Here is a 23,992-nt window from a genome sequence, read left to right as displayed (position 1 = left end):
GGGGCAATAGCAGCACCTACCTTACAGGACTGTTGTGAGAATTAAATATATTATTTATAAAGTGCTTAGTATGCTGCCTGACACATAGTAATTGCTATCTAAATATTTATTGCCTTCCTTCTCCTCTCTCCCTCCAAAGTTACCTCATATCCATCTGTAAGAATAACAAGTGATCTTAATTATGATATATTATTTTTATGTTCAACACACCACAATCTGCTGCATCTAAATGTTTATGTCAATCAGAAACTTTGTTTTCTACTTTCATATGCTGATTTTTCCGTTCCTCACATCATGTTTTGTGGCATTATGAAACTCAATCATTTAAGACCAGTTGTTTTACAATGATACAGAATAATTAGAAAGAGTCAAAATTAGTATATTATATAATTATCTCCAAACAGATTGGATTTTCTTGAGGATTACAAAGTTATTTAATGGATTCCATATTCTAGGGGATCAAAGATATCCTCAATGGGTATTTCCACCAAAGTCTTAGCTGACTAGCCATTCATGCCTGTCCATCCTATAAGTATATCTCATAGGATTTACTTAATATGCTGGGGGTTTTCTAAGTCTCCTAACACTGTGATTGCAGGAATGCCAATGAAGAATATAGTCTATCCATTTATTATCTATTCCTTATTCTCATTATGTGACTAGTACATTTGTAGTTGATTTGAGGATTTAATTAAATTTTATCTTTGTCATTCATGATTATTCTTGGAACGATATTATTGTTACTGTATATAACTTTCTCTTGGTTCTTCTCATTTCATTTTTCATTATCTCATACAAGTCTTCCCAAATTTTCTGAAATCAATCAATTCATTTCTTATAGCACAGTAGTATTTCAGATTATACATTTAAAATATATTTACCCAATTTTCTAGAATTTCTTGTCTGCTATGTACTTATAATGTATGTATTTGTGATGTACTGCCCATTTTCACCATATGTATATTCTTCTTCCAGATGATCTTCAATTTTAATTCTTAATACACTTTAGTGTTCCAAGTTTCATAGCCATTTAAGAGGGAGAAAACTCATACTAGTAAGATGGAATTTTGTTTAATTTAACATTCATTTAAGTTTTATTTACTCTTTCCCAGATGGTGGATGATTTCAATAATATATTTCTTATTTTGTTTATCTGGATATTTTATAGTTTTATAAATATTCATCCACTTCATCTAACTTGTCTATTTTATTGGCATATAAATACAATACTTAGCCATTTCAACTGTACACCGTGCTCTGTTCTTCAATCTCTTACCTCTTTGTCCTGTTCATCTCCCGCCAAACCTCAACTTTGAATTATGATTAATGCCCACCTCTTCCACTCCTATTCAGGAGATACTTGAGAAAATCTCACACCCATAATGGCAGGGTACATTACAATTCATGTTATTAATTTCAACTGGGCCTTCACTGCAATAAGGCAGTCTTTAAAAAAACACATTTTTTTCCACTTACCAAGCAATCATTTTTTTTTTCTCTATTCCCTATCCCTCATTGGGGTAGAGGAAGTAAGGGTGGAGAGAAGGAGATGAAGGAAAGAAAGAATATAAAACTTCTCTACCATATAAGCAAGCAAAATCAAGCAAAACATCCCCACATTGATCAGGACAATGCATTTGTTATTCTTCAAATTAATCATCATCCTGTTTCTCTCTCTCTGTCTTTCTCAGTGTAAAGTGTTCCATATTTGTCTCTATTCTTTCTCAATTTCTCAACACTTTGCAATCTGGCTTTTGACCCAATCATTCAACTGAACCTTTTCTCTCTAAGGTTACCAATGATTTCTCAAATCCAAATTTTATGGGTTTTTAAAATAATTTTTAATCCATCCTATTCTATTGTTATTCAGATCATGACTTTATTCTTTACTTTTGCCTTTCAGGTTAATTGAGGGTTTTAGTTAGCATTTAACCTTTGGATTTGGATGGGAGAATATTAAATTTGGAGTCAGTTTCCCTTTATCATATAGTCTTAAAGAGTTATCTGGGACACAAAGGTGTGATCACTCAGTTAGCATCTATCAGAAGAACCCAAGTCTTCTTCCCTTCCATTCTGGTCCCTATACCATCCTACCACCTCTCTTCTACTGAAAAATTATATTAAAATTTCTAATAACCAGAATGACCAGAACATACATGATTTGTTTAAAGTTCTATTTAATTAAGGGTTAATGAGGAAATTTTCCATATAAATAAACCTTAGTAAAAATATTTGTAAGATATTATTAATTCACTTTCCACCTACAAATAGCCAAGCACTGAGCATGATTTCATCTTTCTTTGATGATTCAGGTTCTATAAAGGGCATTGAGTTTATTATTCTTAAATTAAGATCAGTCACTACTATTTATGTAAACAGTGTAGTTGATTGAGCTGAATCCAACCTCCTCTTAAAAGTTTACCAAGGAAGTTGTTTGCTATTTAAGCTAAATCCCTGATAATTTGTTTTCCTGTAATTCATTTTTTGATTGTTTTATTTTCTTTCAGAAACTTCTCTGGAAAAATTTGGACATATTTGACATTTATATAACATTTTAAGTTTTGAAAAGAATGTCACATGTTTTCTCATTTGAACTTCATTACAACTCCTGTGAAGCTAGCATTAGAAGGATTATCATCCCTGTTTTACAGATGATATAGTTTAAGAGATGTTAAGAGACTTGGTCATGTCTACACAGCCTAAAAGTGAGAAGCATGCAAGACTGCCTCATGTAGTGTATCTATCCTCTAACTGAACTTAATTTTAAAGGTACAGAAACTGGTTTATAGATTGTAGAACTTGTACAACATCACACAAGTAGTATATTATTAATAACAAAGCCAGAATTTGAATTTAGATCTCTAGATTGAAAATCCAGCTGACTTTCCACCATACTATTTTCTTTATTTTACATATAGCCTTATGAAGAGGTAATTACTGTTATATATGAGCACTTATTTGCTATTTATACAACATGCTCAGGTCCCTCTATACTTGTAGAGACTAGATATTTAACAACCTTGGTCTTGCTGGAATCTCCATCCCCATCATCAACAACTACCACTAAAAGTTAGCTTTTTATTATTCGTGTTTGTGACAACTGATAAAAACGAAAGACAGTGGACAAAAGGGAATAGTCAGTTCAGGGTAGTGCTTAGCTGGGATGGTAGCTCTGCTACAGTTGAGGAAGAAAGGAGCCAGCCTGAAGACAATCCACTGCAGAGAATCAGAGTGGATAAAGCAATGGGCTTAGAATCAGGAAGACGAAGTTCAAATCTAGTCTCAAACACTTGCTAGATGTATAACCTGACTTGAACCACTTTTAACTTTTGTCTTTCTCAATTTCCTCAACTACAAAATGAAAATAATTCCTCCCAGAATTTTTGTGAGAATAAAATGAGATAATATTTGCAAAGTGTTTTACAAATATTAAAGTACTATATACTTGCTATTATGTTTGAGAGTAATTTTCTTAAAAATATAGACACTACTATGCAAGTGTCTCATGCTAAAATCTCTATTAGTTAGAATAACGATTCTCTATTCTTTTCTGTTAATTATGAGTATTAGTATTCTGGTTCATGGATTTTTGGGGTAAGGCATGCATTCAGTTGACTTTGTTCTTTCCTGTGCATTAAGAAACACATGTTTCCTAACTGTAGTCTAGGGACAGCCATAAATCTACTAGCAGGATCACTGAACTGTTCTCAATAAATATTTCTGACTGTATTCAGCACAATTTCTACATACAACACAGTAATTGCTTAATAAGTGCTCAATGACTGATTAATCGAAGACAGGTTAATTCTACTCCTTAGAGGATGGTATCCCACTATGCTTTCTGTGTAATGGCAAAATGGTGGGTGAGACAGATGTATAAACTCAGTGAGAATCCAAAGGCTTATGCATTCCTGGGAATGTTTTTTTTTAGTCAATCATACTGGTTCTCACACTTTTTACAGAGATGCAATAAACAAAAGATTGATGGAACTCTTTCAGGAAAAAAGTTATTAAATTTTTTAAAGGTTCTACCACTAATGGTATCCTTCAAAAAGCTGAATTTTTAAAAATGTTAAACTTGTATTTTTAGATCAATTTCATTCCAAATTTAACAAATTATGAATTAGTTGCTTAGGAAGAGGAATATAATTCCCCCCCCCAGCAGTTTTTTTGTAACTGAGAGCAACAATATACCTTGCTTTATAATTTTTGTATTCCCCTTTCTATTATTTAAGGAATCTGCAATTCCCATCATTTTCTTTGACTTTTGCAAGTTCGTACAAGTGCACTTTTTTTTCTTTTTAACTGAAATCATGTAACTATCTTTTAAAATGGTAACTACTCTTAATGATTCCTTATCTTGCAGCTTGCAGTAAATCTCCCTCTGATCTATCTTTAAACTTCTCCCCTACATACATGTCTCCATAAATTTGCCTACATAAATGCTCAGTTCTGCTCAACTTTGATTGAAAAACTCTTTCCCGCCTGCCTCCTGGATCTACCCTACCCAGCAGGAACAGCTGTAATAATTGAAGACAAAGAGCCCTGTGGAATGAGCCTGATACTGGGCTTATTAAGTAAGCTTCAGGGCAGAGACACATGCGAACGGCTTTGGTGAAGGGAGGTGGATACATGGGAAAGGAAGGAAAGATCTGGTACAGCATGAACTTTTCAAGAAGAGGGAGAGAGGAAGATACAAAATTATTATTGGCACAGAGACTGTGAGACTCAGATAGTAAAGCTTTACCCCAAGGACAGCAGCAATAGTACAGTGTTTTTTTGCAGCAAGACTTGGGGTGACGAATGGCTTTGTCATAAGTGAAATGAATAAAAGCTACAAATAATCAGGGGAAGGCTAGTGCCCTCCTTAAAGGACGTTTGAATCTGAGTGCCCAAAGTGTCTCAATTCTTAACGTCCTTTTGGGGGTTACCTGGGCTTAGAGAGGCCCACGGGTATATGGACTAAGGATAGCTAGCCCTGAAAGCCATACAAAGTTTAGTATTACCCTGGATCACCCTTTGCTGGAGGTAGAATTCATAACCCCCAGGAGGACTGCACTTGGTCTTTGTTACAGAAGAGTATATACACTTGGTTAGCAATGTACTACCCCACAAAAAAACCTTTTCTTGATCCTTCTGCCTCATTCAGCTACTGAGTCATCTGTCTTCCATCTCACTGATAAACTCATACAAAAATTATCTATATCTTCTCAGTCTCTTGCTCCTTTCCCTCATATCCCACCCAATGTCCAAATCCTTTGATCCCCCCATTCTCCTTGACCTTCTTGCAATGTTCCCAGTTCTCTTAATTTGATTATTTCCTCCCTTTTTACTTAATAGATGTACAACAGGGTCTCACTACTATCATGCCTTGCTTCCTTCACCAACACCAACCTAAACCCTTAGTGGATGTTCCCCAAAGGTCGGTCCTTGATCTTCTCTCCCTGTTTTTCTTGGAAATTTCATCAGTCCCACCCTGTCTAATCAAATATCTATGGAGATGACTCCCACATTTTTATTTCTAGTCCCAATCTCTTCTCTGAGCTGCAGAACTTCATCTCCCACTTCCTGGAAGACATTTCTACGTGGATGTCCCACCAGCACCTCAAATTCAACATATCTCAAACTTAACTTTTTGCCTAAAACTACTCCTATTTCAACCACAAAACTCCATTCATCTGTTCTGATTTACATAATTTTGACTTTTATTTCTCCCTCAGGTACCATATGTAAGCTGTTAGCAAGTATCCTTCCCCACAACCTCCATACCCTGTAATATATAATCATAGATTAGGGCTGAATGGGAAGTTAGCAATCAATTAATTCAACATTCTCATTTTTACAGATGGAAAAACGGAGACCCAGAAAGGTAAAAACTCTCCCTCTTCGATTTCTACCTGTATCCCCACCCAGTTTGAAAGCAGTATTCACCTTATTAGTCAAAGTGTTAAGTCTGTATTTATTGAGTCTAATTAAATTCTGGGCTCAGTTCCCATCTACTGGCAAACTAAAACTTTGATCTTTTCAGTGGAATTCAATCACAAAAATATAGTATAATATTCAACTCTTTACTCATCTTACTAATTTCTCATTCATAAATCTGGATGTTCTGCAAATTTTTTTTTTTTCATGACTAAACTTGAAAAAATACCTGTGCTTCTACTTTCTCTTCTGAACTCATCATTCTGCTAAGACTATTATCTCAATGTTACCAGTTATCTCTTGACCTTCATGACTTCACTACAACCTGATCACCCTCTTCTCTATATGATTTCCTTTCTGGGTTTTTAGGATACTATTCTCTTCTGGTTATTTTACCAGTCTGATACTCATCAGTATTCTCTGCTGGATCTTCACCCAGATCACGCCTACTAATTAACTAATAGTTGTCCTTCCCTTCCAGTAATGCTCTCCCTCCTCATCTCGGCTTCCCAATATCCAAAACAATCTAAATTTTTTCAAGAGACCTTTCCTAGGGTTCCTCACACTACAGCCAAAGCCTTTCTTCTAGGAGTATGTATGCAATTATCTGCAAATTGTTTTCTCCGGTAACATAGAAGCTCTTTGAAGGCAGTAAATGTTTGTCTAGCACAAAGGTTCTCAAACTATGGCCCTCGGGCCATATGCAGCCCGCCGGGGTTATGGTAAATGCCTGAGACAGAGTGTGAATTTTTGTTTTACTATGGTCCGGCCTCCAACAGTCTGAGGGACAGTGAACTGGCCCCCTATTTAAAAAGTTTGAGGACCACTGCTAGCATATAGTGCTTAATAAATGTTTAACTGACTAGATGTTATTCTTTTGTTCAAAAATCTCTCTGCTTTTTGATGTCTGAATAAAATTAAATTTTGGCTTACCAATTCAAGCTCTTCCACAATTTGGCAACACTTTTCACTGTCAGCTGGATCTCATATTACTTTTCATGAATTCTCTGCTCTAAGAGTGAGTCCCCAAATCGGTCCTGCATTTTTCTGCCTCCAAACTTTTTCTTCTGCTTTTTTATCCTTAAAATTTTCTTATCAATCCTTTTTAAGACCCAACTCATATGCTCCCTCCCCATGATGGATTCCCTATGGTTAAGAACCTTTCTCCTTTCATTATTCTGGACCTTCCTAACATATTTAATCTATATTATAACTTTCTTTGTAAGGAGTCTCTAAGGACAATGATCATTATAATTGATATCATTTGCAGCAGTTTTATACAGTCAGCATTTAATAAATGCTTATGCAACTGGATAGCAAACATGAGGATTCAGGATACTTAGAAATAAACCTCAAATTGGAGATAATCAGGGCCATAATTATATTCCTCCTTTATTCAGAGTTTACATAATTGATTCAAAGATTTATAACTAGAAAGGATTTTGGAGATCAACCCTCTATTTAAAAGAGAGGGAATTGTCATTAAGAGGTTGTTAGCAAATATATAGGGAGTGTTCTAGTGGGACTAAAATTCAAACTCAATTGCTCTGACCACAAATTCGTTCAGTTGATAAGCATTTATTAGGTGCCTACTGTATGCCATGCATTATGATAAGTGTTGGGGAAACAAAAAAAAAAGTTGATGGTCCCTGATCTCAAGGAACTCAGAACTTTTTTTTTTAACTACCCCACATTAATGTGTTTCTTGTTGAAACATTAAAATCTTGTTTACTGATACATTTGCTTGCATCTTCAAATTCCTTAGTTTTACCTAATTACTACAAAGGCAGTTAGTATTAAAAATATTTACAAGATTTATGGTTTCTTCAGAATATGGATCTCGAACTATCAAAGCAGATATCAAGCTTTCTATTCTTTAGGACTGAAATTCAAGGAAATAGTTCAGGGCATGTAAAAGTTAAATGATTTGTTCATATAGTGTCTGAAGAAAGATTTGAAATCAGTCTACAAGCATTTAAATACCTACTATGTGGCAGCCATTATGCTAAGCACAGGTCTTCCCATTCTAGGCTCTATGCCAAGTTGTGCCTGGGAAAAACTCTGGGAAGTTGGTGCTATGATTCTCATTTAACAGAGAAAAAAATTGAGACAGTGGTTAATTTTTATAGTCATAAACACAAAAGATCACAAAAAGAGATTATTTGTAGTACTCTCTTCTGATACAAAACAATAATCCAGAATGCTGTGTGTGGGAGATTTTCAAGGATGAGCCTTTATGAATTGATTCCCAACCTGATTCAACCATTAGGAGATAGGGGTTAACTAGAAAATTTTCTTTTAAAATTGATCTCCCTTCCTTTCTTTTTATATATTTGTATTTTGTTATATCTACATATGTATACATTACATCTATATGTACATATGTATATATCTATATATGTATGTGTACATGTATATTGACTTCTTATGGGTCTAGAATCCATTATAGGTGATGTCCATAAATAATACACATAATATTTATATATACATATAATTACTTTTAATGATGGATTCTAGACCCATAAGAAGTCAACTTTTATCTCATGTGATTGATATTGATGACAATTAATCTCTAATGGTTTTCTAACCCAGCCAAATGTATACAATTGTCTAACACAAATAAAATGTATGGTTCAGGTTGTGTGTTTTTTATAACACTTTTTTTTCTTTTTGTTATCCCTTAGATTTGAGTTCTGTGACATAAAATCAGCTTTTATCTATAAACATTCTTTTCAAAAATCAGAGACTGCACAAGAAAAGGAAAATGAAGATACGCTTATGTATTTTCACTAAAGCCATTTGCTTCTTAATATTCAAAGAAAATAAACAGAGGATCATTTATATTATTAAAAATTTATAAAAATTATTATAAAAATTATTGAAGAATAATTATTGGTTGTTGTAGGGATCAGATCAGAGAATGTCTACATAGCTCTTTGCAACCCTTAAACGTCTAGAGAGTTATTATTGTTATTATTAAAACATTAGAAAATATTTCAGTTTGTGAAAGCTTCAGTGACCTTAAAGATAATACAACATTGCAGCACCCTGACCTAATTAGGCACTAATGAACACTAACACAGCACCCCCTAATGGCTGGGGAGAAAGGAGACAGTTTCCCAGCCTGGGGACTTTTTAATATTGAACTGCTTGGTAATCAGCAGATAAACAAATTGAGACATAACCAAAAAACAAACCCCCCTCAAAAAAAAAAAAAAAAAACCCTTTCCACTTACCTTCTTTCAGCTTTAGTTGGCCCTTTATGCTGGGAATTCTGTTTTCCTGAGACTGAGAATAGCTACTCCTAATATAGCTTTGATACCTTTCAAATTTGTAAGAACCTCACTTGGGGAATAACCAGCTATTTTGGGTAGAAAATTCTGTATGGCATATTAAAATAGCTAGTATATATGTAGTTTTTAAGCTTTAAAGTTTGCAATGTGCTTTTCAAAAAATTACCTCATTGAGCCTCAAAACAATCTGTGATGTAGGTGCCATTCATTATTACCTCTATTTTACTGTCGAGGAAATTGAGGTAAAATAGAGATGAAGTGACTTGCCCAATGCCATACACCTAGTAAGAGTATGAGGCTGGATTTGAACTCAAATCTTCCTGTCTTCCAGGTCCAGTAGTTCATGTACTTTTATCCCTAGCTGTTTTTTTTTTTTTTTTTAAAGAGATTTGGGGGATTTTCTGTTGTTTTTAAAAGTCTTTGTGAGGAATAAGCATGGTAAAATGGAGTGAGTGGTGGAGAAAGCCTGGGTTCAAGTCAAATTTCAAGCAACACTTAGTGTATTGCTTCTCTGAGCTCTATTTTCTCACCTGTAAAATGCAAATGATAGAATCTACTTGACAAAGTTGTGAGGATCAAATGAGATAATATATTAGTATTTCACCAGTCTTAAAGCTCTCAATTCATGTAAGTTTGTAAGGATAAAAATGTCTGTGATATTACACACAGCACTTTTGAAAGTTATATGCTTGATAAGCTAAATAAAACAATATTATCAATGATCATAATTAATAATAATGTTTAAAAAGATGCTGAGATCTGTGTGGATGGACACAGGAGTTTATGCCATCCATGTGAGGAACTTTTCTTTGAGATGAGGAGTCCTTGAACTTAATGAGCAATGGACAACCAAAATACTTTACTGGTACATTCATGATGTTGGAACAAAATAAAGGACATTCAGCGTGTCGAGTGGACCTCCTATGGAAGACCCTGCACAAGAGCCACACTGGAAAGGCAGGTATGGCTAGATCTAACATTGCTGAATTGATGATATTCATTATTTGAGAGGCAAAGGGGACAAGGGTGTGTGTGTGTGTGTGTGTGTGTGTGTGTGTGTAGCATTTCAAATTCTTATCCTAGACTTCAGTGAGAAAACTGTGTATCCTTTATTGTCCAAGAGCCAGTCCAGTTCATCCTTGTAGCAATACATTTTTTGGACACAGTAACTCACCAAGAATGTCTACAATGTCTTGGAGAGCCAATGAATTGTGCTGTGGATGAAATGAGATCCTTTAAATAATTCATTATCTGAGACCTGGCCGCCAAGTGGCCTTAGGCCAGAGGAAAATGTTTAGGTCCTAAACTCCCCCTACCTCCTGTTCCAAACCTCCAAACTTTGGAAGGGGCTCTTTATCCTTTCAGATCAATAAAAACAAACAAACAAACAAACAAAACAAAAAACAAATCTCTTAATACAAATCTTCTTAAACTAGGTTGAACCCCATGTAGGGTCACAGAAATGAATGTGGAAGTTGTGAAATTATGATTACAGTAAATGTTTCATTTGTATACCTATTTAAATACCATGGGTAACTTAAAATTTCTTGGGTAAAAAGGGATCATGAGTAGAAGAAGTATAATAAGTCCTGAGCTAAAAAACATTATCCCTTCTCATTCAGGGCTTACATGCTAGGTTGACTCTGGAGTTAGGGGATCTGTCTTACTAATAATGTAACTTTGAACAAAATCATTAACTGCTACCAAGCTCAGTTTTCTTATCTAAAATTAATCATAATACATGTAGCATGCACCTCATATTTATCATTAATGTGAAGTTATTATTATGAATAATTACGAGTAGTCACAAAAAAGATGTCTGAAAGTAAGAATGGGATTTTTTTTCTTAGCTTGGTGTGGTATAATTTGACAGAAAACTAAAATGATTTTGTCTTCTATTATTAATTTATAAAATAGCAAGATAAAATTATATGTTTTGGCTTAAGTCCTAGCTATCTTAAAAACAAATATGAAATCTGTCTATTCTTTATACAGGTTCCCAGTAATGATGCTTCAAGCTGCTGGTCAGACTCACAATCTCCAGTTTCTACGGTCATATAAATCTGTAACAATTTTCCAAGGGAGCTTCATGGATGATCCCTTGCTCATCTGGCCTAAGACACCCCCCTAATTTATTCTGGGTCACAACACAGAAATGCTTTAATGATTTGTATCTACATTGGCTATTACTTTTTTTTTTTTTTTTTTTTTGCTGTGGCAATTTGGGTTAAGTGACTTGCCCAAGGTCACACACCTGGAAAATATTCAGTGTCTAAAGTCAAATTTGAACTCAGGTTCTTCTGACTTCAGAGCTGGCAGTCTATCCACTGCCCCACTTAGCTACCTCTTAATACCTTTTCTAATGTATACGTTTTAATTGTTATTCTTTTGTATTTATACCTGGAAGTGATTTTCAGCACAAAAGCTGTAATTTTTAGAAACCCAACACATTTATAAATGAAACTATTTTGCTTATTTAAAGGCAATGTCAGTGCAGAAATCACAGAAGTTCCTAGAACATCGAATATCTTCTGCAATAATTAAAATAGAAACAAGACACTCTCTAAATTTAGAGACAGCACACTAAAAAGCTGAAATTTTGCAGGCAAGAAAACCTTTTATTTTAAACCATTAAAAGAACCAAAAATAGTCAGCAGGTGGCCACAAGTATCCATGTTTCATTAAAATCACATAAAACCTAAGTACAAAAGCACCACTGATTATTGCTCTAGAAAAACTGCATGAAAAATTCAAATATGCACAGTAAAAACACCACCGTCTGCACAGGACTAATTTTCAAAGCAAGTGCGTGGAATGCTGATCCAATTTTACACACAGCTTCCAATATTCAACTGATGTTCATATTACTTTGGGGGTCAGGGGAAGTGATGGGGGGGCTTCCAAAAAGCATTGTTATGAGAAGGGAAAATATTCATTGATATACATTTTTTTTAATATGCTGCCTATTGTAGTCCTAAAAAATTAGCATTTACAAAATACTTGATAAAAATATCTTTTAAAAGTTGTCCCGAGAGGTACATAAAATCCACCCCCAATTTTCGTGATAATTCATTCTCCCTTGTCACCTACAGATTCAGTTTTCCGTGCCTGTGGAAAGGAAAAAAAACAAAAAACAAAAAGAGAAGAAGGACGTTACTAACCAGACTCAGACCCCGGACAGATAGCCACCCCACTGACACAACACTGGCTTTTTTTTTTTTTTTTTTTTTTAAAGCATCCCTCCTGAAGCAGCTCCACTGCAAAGCCTATGTCCATTGTAGGTGCTCCACAGACAAGACAGGCATACATACCCGCAAACACACTTCTGTTTGTTTATCGGTCTCTGCTTTTCAGAAAGCCACAGAAGCCTTCCTTACCTGCAAGCTTCCATTGTTCATAATGAAAAGCAGCACACTACTATCTGATTCTAGCCACTGCACACAGGCAGACATTCTCTACCGTACCCTTAACTTTCACTGTTTCAATCTGCCCCTTTACTGACAGTGTGCTGGGTGGGGCACCTCGGGATGTTGAAACACTAACAGTTGAGCGATAGATGCGAATCTGCAATAACATCATGGGCAATAAAGAGAAACATTATGAACATGCTATCAATGGCTCGGATTCCCGAATCAATTTGAAAATGCACTGAGTCAATCAGCGGGAGGCGTTGACAAAAAGTACCTCTTCGACTTTAGTTTCACCATTTTCAGACGGTGTAGTACCTTCCTTTCCAGATTCCTGCTTCTCATCCTTCTTCCCTTTAGCGCCTTTGTTAGCCTTTGTTCCAGGTTCCTTCTAACAGGAGTAGAACACAGGGAGATAGAGAATCATGAGAAATGATTAGTCTTCTCAAAAAGAGCCCTGACTGCGAAGGCTTTCACAATGTGGCTGCCATGATTATTGCTTATTGATAGCCAATGAAAGCCTTTCAGTCAAATTAAAAACAAAAAAACAAAAAACAAACAAACAAAAACAAGTTTGCCTGGCTCCATAAGGACAATGTACAAAAAAAGGAGCTATAATTTTCTCTCCTGGTGTGGGAAACTCTCTCCACCAGCATACATACTTATCCATATTTAATTTGGTTTGTTCCTCATACCTGGAATGCCCTTATTCTGGCCTCTAAGTTCCCTTTCAAGCTAAGAAAGACTCCTTCCTAAAGTTTTTCCTCATTCTCCTAGTGGTTAGTGCTTCCTCACTTTATTTTGCTTTGTATTTACTTAAACAAAATTTTTTTCCTTCCTCTTTCCCCCAAGAAAATGTAAATTATGGAGGATAGAAAATGGTCTGTTTTGTATTTACTTTTTTCCCTATTTTTTTTTATACCCATAGGTTAAAAAAAATATACCTTTTTTTCTTCCCCTTTCCCTTAAGAAAATGTAAAATTCTTGGAGGACAGAACATGGTCTGTTTTGTATTTACTTTTTTCCTTTTTTTAAAACAATATATTTTTTTCTACTCATAAGTTTGTATTTACTTTTTTTCCCTATTTTTTTTTACCCATAGGTAAAAAAAACAAAACAAAACAAAAAAACACCCCTTTCCCTTCCCCGCCAAAAAAATGTAAATTCTTGGGAAGACAGAAAATGGTTTGTTTTGTATTCATTGTGTTAGTAGGTTCATAGAAAGTGATTGCTAAATATAATTTAGTTGATAACTCCTAGGGATACCTGAGGCCCAAGTAATCTATCCAAATAAGGATTGAAGGCAGATTTTAGTTAAGACCAGGGCCAGCATTTTATCCGTAGTCCTGGAATCACCACTTAAGAAAATCCACTAGAGCTTGGCTTATCAGGAATACTTTTCTTTTTTCCCCTGAAAGACAATGATTTCACTTCTTGATATAAAATGTATCCCACTGATGTTAGGAGTGAATGCTACTTAGCAAGAAGAATGTCAGATGTCTGACAAAGGGGTCAAGACATAGAACTGTGCCAATTGTCTTGCTGTGGGCCCAGGGATTTGATAGAAAACAAAATCTGGAAAGGTGGCTTGGAGAGAAGTTAGAAAGAAGGGTCACCACAGTTGGTACAGCCATTAATTTCAATTAAGCAGTGCACAGGGTGAAATGCGAGGCAGGCATCCAGGGACTGAATTTAAGAACTCAGGTGAAAAGATGCTATTTTTAAGATCAAACACCAGGAATGAATTTTTGCTGCTTCAAAAATTCACCTGGAACTACGGGATAGAGACAATTCACAAGATCACAGGATTCAGGGCAGGGAGGGACCTCAGAGATCATCTGGTACCAACCCCCTCATTTTTCAGAGAACTCAGACTCAGAGATTGGCTCAAGGTCATACAGGCAATAAATAGCAAAGCCAGGATGCAGATAGGAGATGTTTTGACTTTAAACACCAGTGCTTTCCCCACTATATCGTGCCTGGGAAAAAAATCAAACAACCACTGAGCAAAATGCCAAACTCTGAGCCAACAATGAAGGCTGGGATTGGAATAGAGCAAAAAAGGCTTGTGGGGGCTCATGCACCTGGATGGACCCATCTCCTATCAGTTACATGCAAGGCAATGTGACCTTTGGGTCATCCAGCTTGTTGCCAATAGCATCCTCAGAGACCATTCAACTCCTCTAGGTTTGAAATGAAGCATATTTAAACTAGGTCCTCTGCCAGAATGGCTCTCAGAGCACCTGCCTTGGCAAAGCTGGATGCCCAAGAGCATAGTGAGCCCTCCTGTTTCCACTTTACTTAAGAGAAAAATGTCTTTTTTGTAGACCACAAACTACATGTATTAATTTTTTGAGGATGTCTCTAATCAGCAATGACAGTGTTCTAGCTAGTTCATTTAGCAACTATTCAGCCTGACCTTTCCCAGGAAGTGGAGTTAGTGAGAGGATTATTATTTATGCATTTATTTTAAAATACCCCACCACCATGACTACCACCCAAGAAGAGGAAAAAAAATAAGCATCTCTTACCTTAGTGGTTTTTCTTGGTTTTGGTTCAGGTTTTGGTGGCGCAGGTTTCTGCAAAGACATTTTTAATCATGCAAATGCTTAAAAAAAAATCCAACACTGAATGCCTTTGCCACTCTCATGCACAAAAGAATGCAGAAAGTAAATGACATATTCTTTGACCCTATTAAGGTCTGTAATGTGATAGCTCTTAAGTCTTAGTACTCCAAACACCTGTTTCACATGAAACAGGCCTCCTCTAACCAGAGTGGCCTAAACCAGGCTCAGCAGAAATCTGATTCATCTTTAAAGTGGTGTGTCCTATTCTAAGCAGAGGGAGTATTAGAAAGACCTTGAGAACTACTGTTATTTTGGACTCTACTCCAATTAAATGCATTTCAAGTGAGATGAAAAAGCCACTTTATTAACATTCAGAACAGTTCTTTGGGTATATATCTAATTTTTTTAGCTCTATTTTAGGGTTTCTATTTCTTTTTATTATAGCACATCAGTGAATGGGATGTCACAGATACTTAAAATGCTATGAAATGCCCAATTAAGGGCTTGTTGTCTGACAATGTTCAGCTTAAACTTATCCATGACCCCTGAAATCATAATGCAATCCTAAGCTGGAAGAAAGAAGGCTGCTGATGAGAATTATTTCTAAATAGTGTCATACATGAAGTCGATCTACAATCACTGCAATTGAGCTCACCTGAAATATCACTTCAAGTTAGGTGGAAACTCATATCTCTAACTCTTGTCACTATCACAGGCAGACAAGAAGCTCCACCTGATGATAGTATAGGTCTTTGTAGTATATTATTGCATTATATTGTATCATATTATATTATATTATCGTACTAACATGAGAGGCAGCTAGGCATAGCATATGCGGGTGGGCATTATGACAGAGCACTGGACTTGGAATCAGTGAGATCAAGGCTCAGACACTTACTGGTTATGTTATGCTGGGCAAATTATTTAACCTTTGTCTACCTCAGTTTCCTCACATGTAAAATAGGAATATTAGTAGGATCTACCTCCTACGGTTGCTGTGAAAAATCAAAAGAAATAATATGTAAAGCACTCAGCAAACCTTAAAATGTTAAATAAATGTTTTTAATTATTGTTAGCAGCTAGCCTTGGATCCAGGACACTTAGGGGTTCAAGTCTTGCCTCAGATACCTTATATAAGTCACTTACCTTCTCTCAGTGTCCCAGAAAACTTATGGCTATAAGGTACAGAAGAGGAGCCAGCTAGCATTGTACCACAACAATGTACTAACATGACACTATATATATATATATGAATGTCATCTCTCATTAATTAATTTCCTACTCCAAAATTAAGATAGTCAAGAAAAAGCTCACTGAAGAGGAGAAACAATAACAAGTTTTCTTTGTTTTCCTTTCTCTTCTAGAACTTTAAAGGTCTCCAGGAATAAACACCTGCTAGTTTTGCTGCCCTGCCTTCTTCCAAGGAGACACTGCCATTGGCAGGCCGGATCCCAGCTTCCCCAGATGCCCTTGTGGCTTAGAGACAAAACCAGCATACTGAGGACATTATGGAAGGAAATGTTAGATTAGCAACCCCTAATTCTCTGCAATAATGAAAGCATAGAAGGTTAACTTTGAAAGAACATCGTATGAAAAATCAGTCCTGCCACCATACCCCAGAACCGGCCTCAGGCAGAGGTGGAAAGGGCCAAACCTCAAATAGGGTTAGGCAGGGTAGCTGAAAGGGTCCTGGATTCTAGTATTGTTCTGCCTTACTAGGTGTAATCTCAGGCAGGTTATCTATGGACCTCAGAGCCCCTCTGGGTCATCAGTTTCTTCATCTGTATAATAAAAATATGTAACATGTAATTATACAAGTATATAATATTATATCTGTGTTATATATATGTATATATGTATGTGTGTATGTATATATATATAAAAAATTAAACCGGTTTCCCAGCATTTCCAGGCAACATGGCTTTCACGTACCCACCTGGCTTCATTGTCCAAAGTATACTGTGAAACTATACACAACTGAAGTTTAGAAGAGCTCAGACTTCTAAAATGTTCTACCAGCCAAAGAATAGATTTTGAAGAACCAGTAAACATTCAAGCTCAAGCCTGCAGGGAAGAATGAGTGTTGCAAAAAAGGAAGCCAGGAAGATCTGGGCTCAAGATTTCTAAGGTCCCTTCATAGTTCTAAATTTCAGATGCTATTTGCCTGGACCCAAAGGCAGTACACTAAGTAAGAATGGGATGGGGTTCCCAAGGCTAGACGTTTTGTACTTTTTGAACTGTGGACTCCAGATACAATCAACTCATCTGTTCTCCTTTTATTTTCTGTAAATGAAATCAGGCCGAGACTCAGCTTTCAAGAGTCAATTTATGGGAATGAGCAAGGGTGTCCTCTGTCTCCATAGGTGATCCTAGTGACCCCAAAGATAAAGTTCTGCCCAAGTATGGCATGGATTATTATATCTCAGAGAAAGCAAGGGGCATGTTTCTCTAAACTCAAGCACGTGTGCGTGTGGTGTGTGTGTATGTGTGTGTGTGTTTGTGTGTGCTTCTGCTTCTTAGTCACCTGAAAGCATCATTAGTTATTTGCTTAAAATAAGACATAAAAATCTACAGATAAAACTTGCAATGGAGTCACTGAATAAAATAGTTTGCTATATTATCTATTGTTTAAATCTGAAGATAGCACAAATTTCACTTTTTGGGTCTTTCTTAAAGGTGTGAGAAAAGGGGGAAATTATGCACTGGGCCTCCTCCCTCACCCACCATGAGGTCAGGAATAATGCAATGCAGTGTAACTGTTATAGAAAACCTGCCCTTCTCCTTATTTCACTTTTAACCCCCTCCCTTTTCCCTATCCTTCATTGTACTCTCTCTAGTGGTTCTTTTAACACTCATTTTCTTCCCTTTTTGGGGGATGGTAGTGGTATGATTTCAGGTTTGTGATTTTTTTTTTCTTCTGATGTGAAAACTGTTCCCTATGTTACAGATAAGCAACTTAAAATCTGTGCTGAAAAGAGATTAAGATGACACAACTAGAATGTATCACAGACAGGACTCAAATTGGACAGTTTCTAACATCTAAGGCCAGAACTCTATGTATTATATCTTGTTATTTCTTACTCCTTTCAAGAGTAGCTGATTAATATGAGACATACAGAAGATTCTCTAATTCACATTCAAATTGCATTTTCAGTTTTCTGATTTGGGGTCCACCTCTTATTACAAGCTTGGCTAGTGCTACAGCAGAAGTAGGCATGTGCCCCTCAGTGTGAAAGCCTGATAGAATCACATTTAGCATAGAACCCAGCACTGGATAGTTCTCCATTTACTCTTTTGTTGTTTACAGGCCCTCCTGCTTATTTGTATACTTTACCTCAACTTCTTAAATTGTGGCTCACAACCCCAGATAAGGTCTCAAAACAATGTGGGGATTGTGAAATTATGACATTTTCATTTATATACCTACTTCACACACACACACACACACACACACACACACACACACACATATATATAATATATATATATATATATACCTAATAAATATTATATACCTAAAATAGGTATCTTTTATATACTTATATATATATACTTTTATATACGTATTGTTTAAATCTGAAGATACTGTAAACTTCACAGTCAACTCATCTATTCTTTTATTTTCTGTAAATGAAATATTATATATTTCAATATATATATATGTAAAATAATGAAATATTATATGCCTAAAATAAGTTTATATATATGAATACACACATATACACCTATATATATATTATATACCTATAGTCACATAAAAACAAATTTCTTGGGTGAAAAAGGGTTGTGAGTAGAAAATGTTTAAGAAACCCTGCTCTACACTATTTCAAGGGTCCTCCCAGACTATACTCAGTATAGTATAAAAGAGCCTTAAAAATTATCTGATCCGGGATTCTTAACATTTTTGTGTTAGAGATCCATTTACCAATCTGGTAAAACATACAGACCTCTTCTCATAATGCTATTAAATGCTTAAAATAAATACTTGAAATAACAGTTTTCAAAATATTATTTTTAAGTTCACAGACCCTTCCTTATCCACCCAGGTTAAGAACCCCTGATCTCCTACCACTGTCACTATGAAGATAAAAGATGTGCTGCCCAGAGGGGCTCTGAAGTCCACAGAGTTAGAGGCCTGCCCAAGATCACACAGCTAGTAAGATAGAGCAGTGCTAGAGTCCAAGCCCTATTATTTCTACCACTCTATCTACCCCCCCAACCTCCACCTGAGGTCATTAATGGGGTCTAGTGGTAGGAATGATACTGAAACTGCAGTGAAGGTAGGAGAGAAGGAGCTAGCAAGATCAGACTGCTAGCCAGTTAAAAGCAGCAGCATCCTCCCACCAGCTTCCCTCCCCAATTAAGACAAGTCCTCCTCTCCTGTCTAGTGCAAGTTAGGAAGTACTCCTAGGTGGGGTTGTGGGAGGCTTGTTACCAAGCCCCAACACCACTGGTCTTTCCAGCTGTGTGAGCTGGACCACTCCTAGAATTCCTCCCCACACTGACAATTAGCAATCTTTCCATGTCTTAATCAGGGAGAGCCAGAGAGCCAGATTTCCTGTCAATAGTGCATCATTAAATAGGACCCAGATGCCAAGAAAGTACCTAATATTTTTTTTTTGCCTTGGTGATTTAATTATTTTGTATAACTCCATGCTGTCACATTTCATTGGTGCCTCTGGTACAATGAAGATGCTTTAGATTGCTCCATTAAATTTTAAGCCCCTTGAGGGCAGGGATTTTGCCTCTTTTTGTATCCTCAGTGCAGTGTCTGGCACACATGTGCTTAATAAATGTCTTCTGATTGATTAATTGGCAGCACCGGTGAAACGTGACTGAAGAGTTGTGATACCAGTTATTTTAAAACAGAGAAAAGGGAGCAAGGGAAACATCACCTTACCATTCCTTTCAACAGCAACGTCACAGACTTGCTCTGGAATGGGGGACCATGTGCCCACAGGGATTACCCCAAGGGGCTTTATAAAATACTTACAGCTGACAATCTTGCAGATCGTCTTGTGGGCTAGAAAGAAAAGAGAAATGTTTGAGTTAGATTATAACAAACCAAAATAAAAAAATAACAAAAAAATTCCATTAATTTTCACTTTCAGATATTCTTTTAAATTTTTTTTGATTATTATTCATAATAATAAAAATCTACCTTTTTGTAGGGCTCTGTTTCTATAACATCAATTCTGTGAAGTAGATTTGGCCAAGAATTATTTTTCCCATTTTGTTGATGAGAAACTTGAAGCTCAAAGTTGGGCAAAGTCACACACAACTAGTAAGTAAATAATTACCCCTCACTCTAGCACCAGTGCTATCACACAATGTCACTAAATAATTCAATAATTCAGTAGCTTTTGGGTATTATTTTCTTTTTTTTTAAAGTTTTTTTTTTCATTTTTCAAAACATATGCATGGACAATTCTTCAACATTAACCCTTGCAAAACTTTGTGTTCCAATTTTCCCTCTCTTCCCCCATGTCCTCCTCTAGATGGCAAGTAGTCCAATATGTGTTAAGTATAGTAAAAATATATGTTAAATCTAACGTATGCACACATATTTATACAATTATTGTGTTGCAAAAGAAAAATCAAATCAAACCAGTTTAAAAAAAAAAAGCAAAATAAAATGCAAGCAAGCAACAACAAAAATAAAATGAAAATGCTATGCTGTGCTCCACACAGTTCCTATGGTTCTCTCTCTGGGTGTAGATGGTTCTCTTCATCACTGAACAACTGGAATTGGTTTGAATCATCTCATTGTTGAAGAGAGCCACCTTCATCAGAATTGATCATCATATATAATCTTGTTGCTGTGTAAAAATATCTCCTGGTTCTGCTCATTTCACTTAGCATCAGTTCATGTAAGTCTCCCAGGACTTTATGAAATCTCCTGCTGATCATTCTTACAGAACAATAATATTCCATAACACTGATATATCATAATTTGTCCATCCACTCTCTAATTGATGGGCATCCATGGGCAACTATTATTTCCCCCATTTTATTGATGAGAAAACTGAAGCTCAAAGTTGAGCAAGTAAACAAGGACTCCTCACTCAAGCACCAATGCTTGTGACACAATGTCACTAAATATTTCAATAATTCAGTAAACATTTATTAAGTACCTACTACATGCTAGACACTGTACTTAGTACAGAAGATACAAGTAAAGAAAAGATAATACAACCCTTCAAGAAACTTATTCTACAATGGGAATTCACAAAAGGAAGCTAGAGGGAGAGAAGGGATATAAGGAGAGGGGTAGGAGCAATGCACAGCCTTATTTTCTATGGAGTCCATACCTAGCAGAACTACTGATGCTGGTAGTATCTCTTTTTAGAATTTTAAAAACTTCAAATTCTTCATATATCAAAGATAATTTAAAAGCAAGTATGAAAAATGGCATACAGTGTATTGCTGGAAAATCAGGTTTGGTTCTCTCAATTTAAAATAAGATGAGAGAAAGAAAAAGAATAAAAGGAATGTAATGATTTGCCATTAACAGATACTTTTACAAAAACTAGCTCTTATCTTCCTCTCTTCTTTGGAGAAGTGGGGGACAGTTGGTGTAGAATATTGGGATATATTGTCACATATGATTGATGTATTGATTTATTTGGCTAATGACTTTTTTAAACTTTTCTTTTAAAAATCTTCATTACAAGGGATAAAATTACTGCATTAGAGGGGATATATTTAGAAATAAAGATGATATAAAAATAAGATATCAATGAAAATGAATTGAATATGAAACTGCTCTCTATTGTCATTCTATTTCTTTAAAAGGAACTAACTTCAGTTGATACATGAACAAACTTGTTTCATTTAAAAACAAATGCAAATATTTAAAGAGGACTAGATGAGGCTGAAATTCCCCTTTTTATTTCTATACTAATACAGAAAAGAATATTAAGCAACTTTTCCTAAGTTGCAGTTTGTCTTTAAGTAGTTAATCAGTTGCAGGTTAGACTGACAGATTATTCACCAATTCAAATAACTTCAGTGGTTTTCTATTGGCCATAGGATGAAATAAAAGAACCCCAGCCTCTCATTTTAAGCCTTCCAAATCTGGCTGCCACTCAAATTTCCAGAAACTTCATATTACTTCCTTTAATGCAGAGCCATATATAATGAGATTTTTTGCCTGAGGCAAATTCAACTGGGTGTGTGGGGAGGATGGTGACAAAAGTACAGACAATCCCATGTTTTGGTATAGTTCTGCAAGGAGTTGATACTGTTCAATCTTGAAAGAACCTGTACTATTGTGGAGAATGGGAGGGGAGAAGATGAGCCCCCCATAGAGGGAGAACCATGGTAATACAATTCTAAAGGGAATGTTTGTCAAAGGAATATAAGGCAAGGTGCAGAGATAACCCAAAAAGGAAGTGTACTCTTCTCCATGTCTTTTTATCAACTGGCCCCCATTTCTAGAATGCATTCCTTTTTCATGCTAGCCTTTAAGAACTGCTAAAATACCTAGCTTCCTTTTAAGGTTCAGCTCTCTATGTCCTACTGAAGGAGGCAAATCTCAGGATTTTGGGGTCAATTCCCTTGGTTGTTTTTCTAGGTCACCTCACTGGCTCTCTTTATTCCAATTCATTCTAGACACATCTGCCAGTGATTTTCCAAAAGTCCACATCTAATCACATCACTTCTCTATTCAATAAATTCCAGTGACTCCTTATTTACCTCTAAGATCAATTAAAAACTCCTGTTTGGCATATGAAGCACTTCACAATCTGGCTCCAAACTACCTTTTAGGCTTTATTACACATCACTCCCCTCAAAACACATTCTTTGTTCTAGCCAAACAGGTCTTCTTCCTGTTCCTCATGCTTAAAAACAATTATGTCCCTGCAGCTTTGTACTGGCTGTGTCTCTCAGGCTTGGAATGTACCACCTTTCCATTCCTGTCTCTTAGAATTTCTATTTTCCTTCAAGGCTCAGTTCAACTACTACCTTCTACATAAATATGCATTTTCTGATCCTCCCAAAGCACCAACCATCTATTTTGTATATACATACTTAAAGCTACGGAGATTTCATTCCTTTTATAATTCCAGTACCCAGCATAGTATGTAGCACACATTAGGTACTTCATTAATATCGAGATTGATTCCCCCATTAGTACTCTCTTCATCTTGAAATTAATTTGTACTGCATTTATTTTCTATGTAAAGATTGTGTTTTCTCTCTAAATTATAAACTTCTTAGGATTCTTTCATTTTTTTGTCTCTGTACACTTAATAACTACCTTTATAAGACGCTCTATATATGTCTGTTGAATTGATTTTAAAATATATATCCTTAAACTTCCAGATTTTAAATATTGTAAAACTTCATTAATTAATCTCATTTAGTCACACTATTCTAATATGGAATTTCTGCTCATTTGGACAAGGAGGTTAGAATGAGAGGCAACCCAGTAAAGCAGATAGAAAGTAGGCTTCATGATTAGGAACACATGGGTTAAAGTCTCATGTGTGACACTGAATGTCCCAGAACAAAGAACTTAAGGTTTTGATCCCTTAAGCAACCCTCTAAGATTACAAGTTACATGACAGTGGCTTATCTGCTTTGGTAGAGGGATTGTGCTCACCAGGACCATACAATATTCATGAAATCAGAAGTCCAGCCTAAAATTCATAGTCTGCTAATTTTGATTTTATGCTCATTTAGAGAAGGAGGCTTATCTTCATATATCAAGTTCCTTCTTTATGGATAGTACAAATTAATACAATAAAGAGGCTGGCAGGAAGAATATTTAAGTCATTTAAGAAAATATTCTAATATG

At 35.8% G+C, this 23,992-nt stretch overlaps 1 protein-coding gene across 3 annotated transcripts in view; it reads right to left on the bottom strand.

Moving 5' to 3' along the window:
* Positions 1-11,812: 11,812 nt before the first annotated feature.
* Positions 11,813-23,992, bottom strand: part of HMGN3 (high mobility group nucleosomal binding domain 3) — a 67,924-nt gene continuing 55,744 nt past the window's right edge. The window contains exons 3-7 of one of the 3 annotated variants that reach the window (XM_074310457.1): positions 20,183-20,212; positions 15,154-15,201; positions 12,900-13,013; positions 12,680-12,779; positions 11,813-12,323 (exon numbers count right to left, since the gene is read on the bottom strand). In XM_074310457.1, coding sequence (XP_074166558.1) covers positions 12,310-12,323; positions 12,680-12,779; positions 12,900-13,013; positions 15,154-15,201; positions 20,183-20,212 — 306 coding nt within the window. In that variant the 3' untranslated portion in view covers positions 11,813-12,309. Of the gene's footprint in view, positions 12,324-12,679; positions 12,780-12,899; positions 13,014-15,153; positions 15,202-20,089; positions 20,213-23,992 lie in introns of all 3 variants that reach the window. The other 2 variants (XM_074310459.1, XM_074310458.1) reach the window with 2 other exon arrangements.

Source organism: Sminthopsis crassicaudata, chromosome 4 (assembly GCF_048593235.1).
Source record: "Sminthopsis crassicaudata isolate SCR6 chromosome 4, ASM4859323v1, whole genome shotgun sequence".
In the NCBI taxonomy this organism is placed as follows: domain Eukaryota; kingdom Metazoa; phylum Chordata; class Mammalia; order Dasyuromorphia; family Dasyuridae; genus Sminthopsis; species Sminthopsis crassicaudata.
This window is presented reverse-complemented; position numbering and strand designations above follow the sequence as displayed.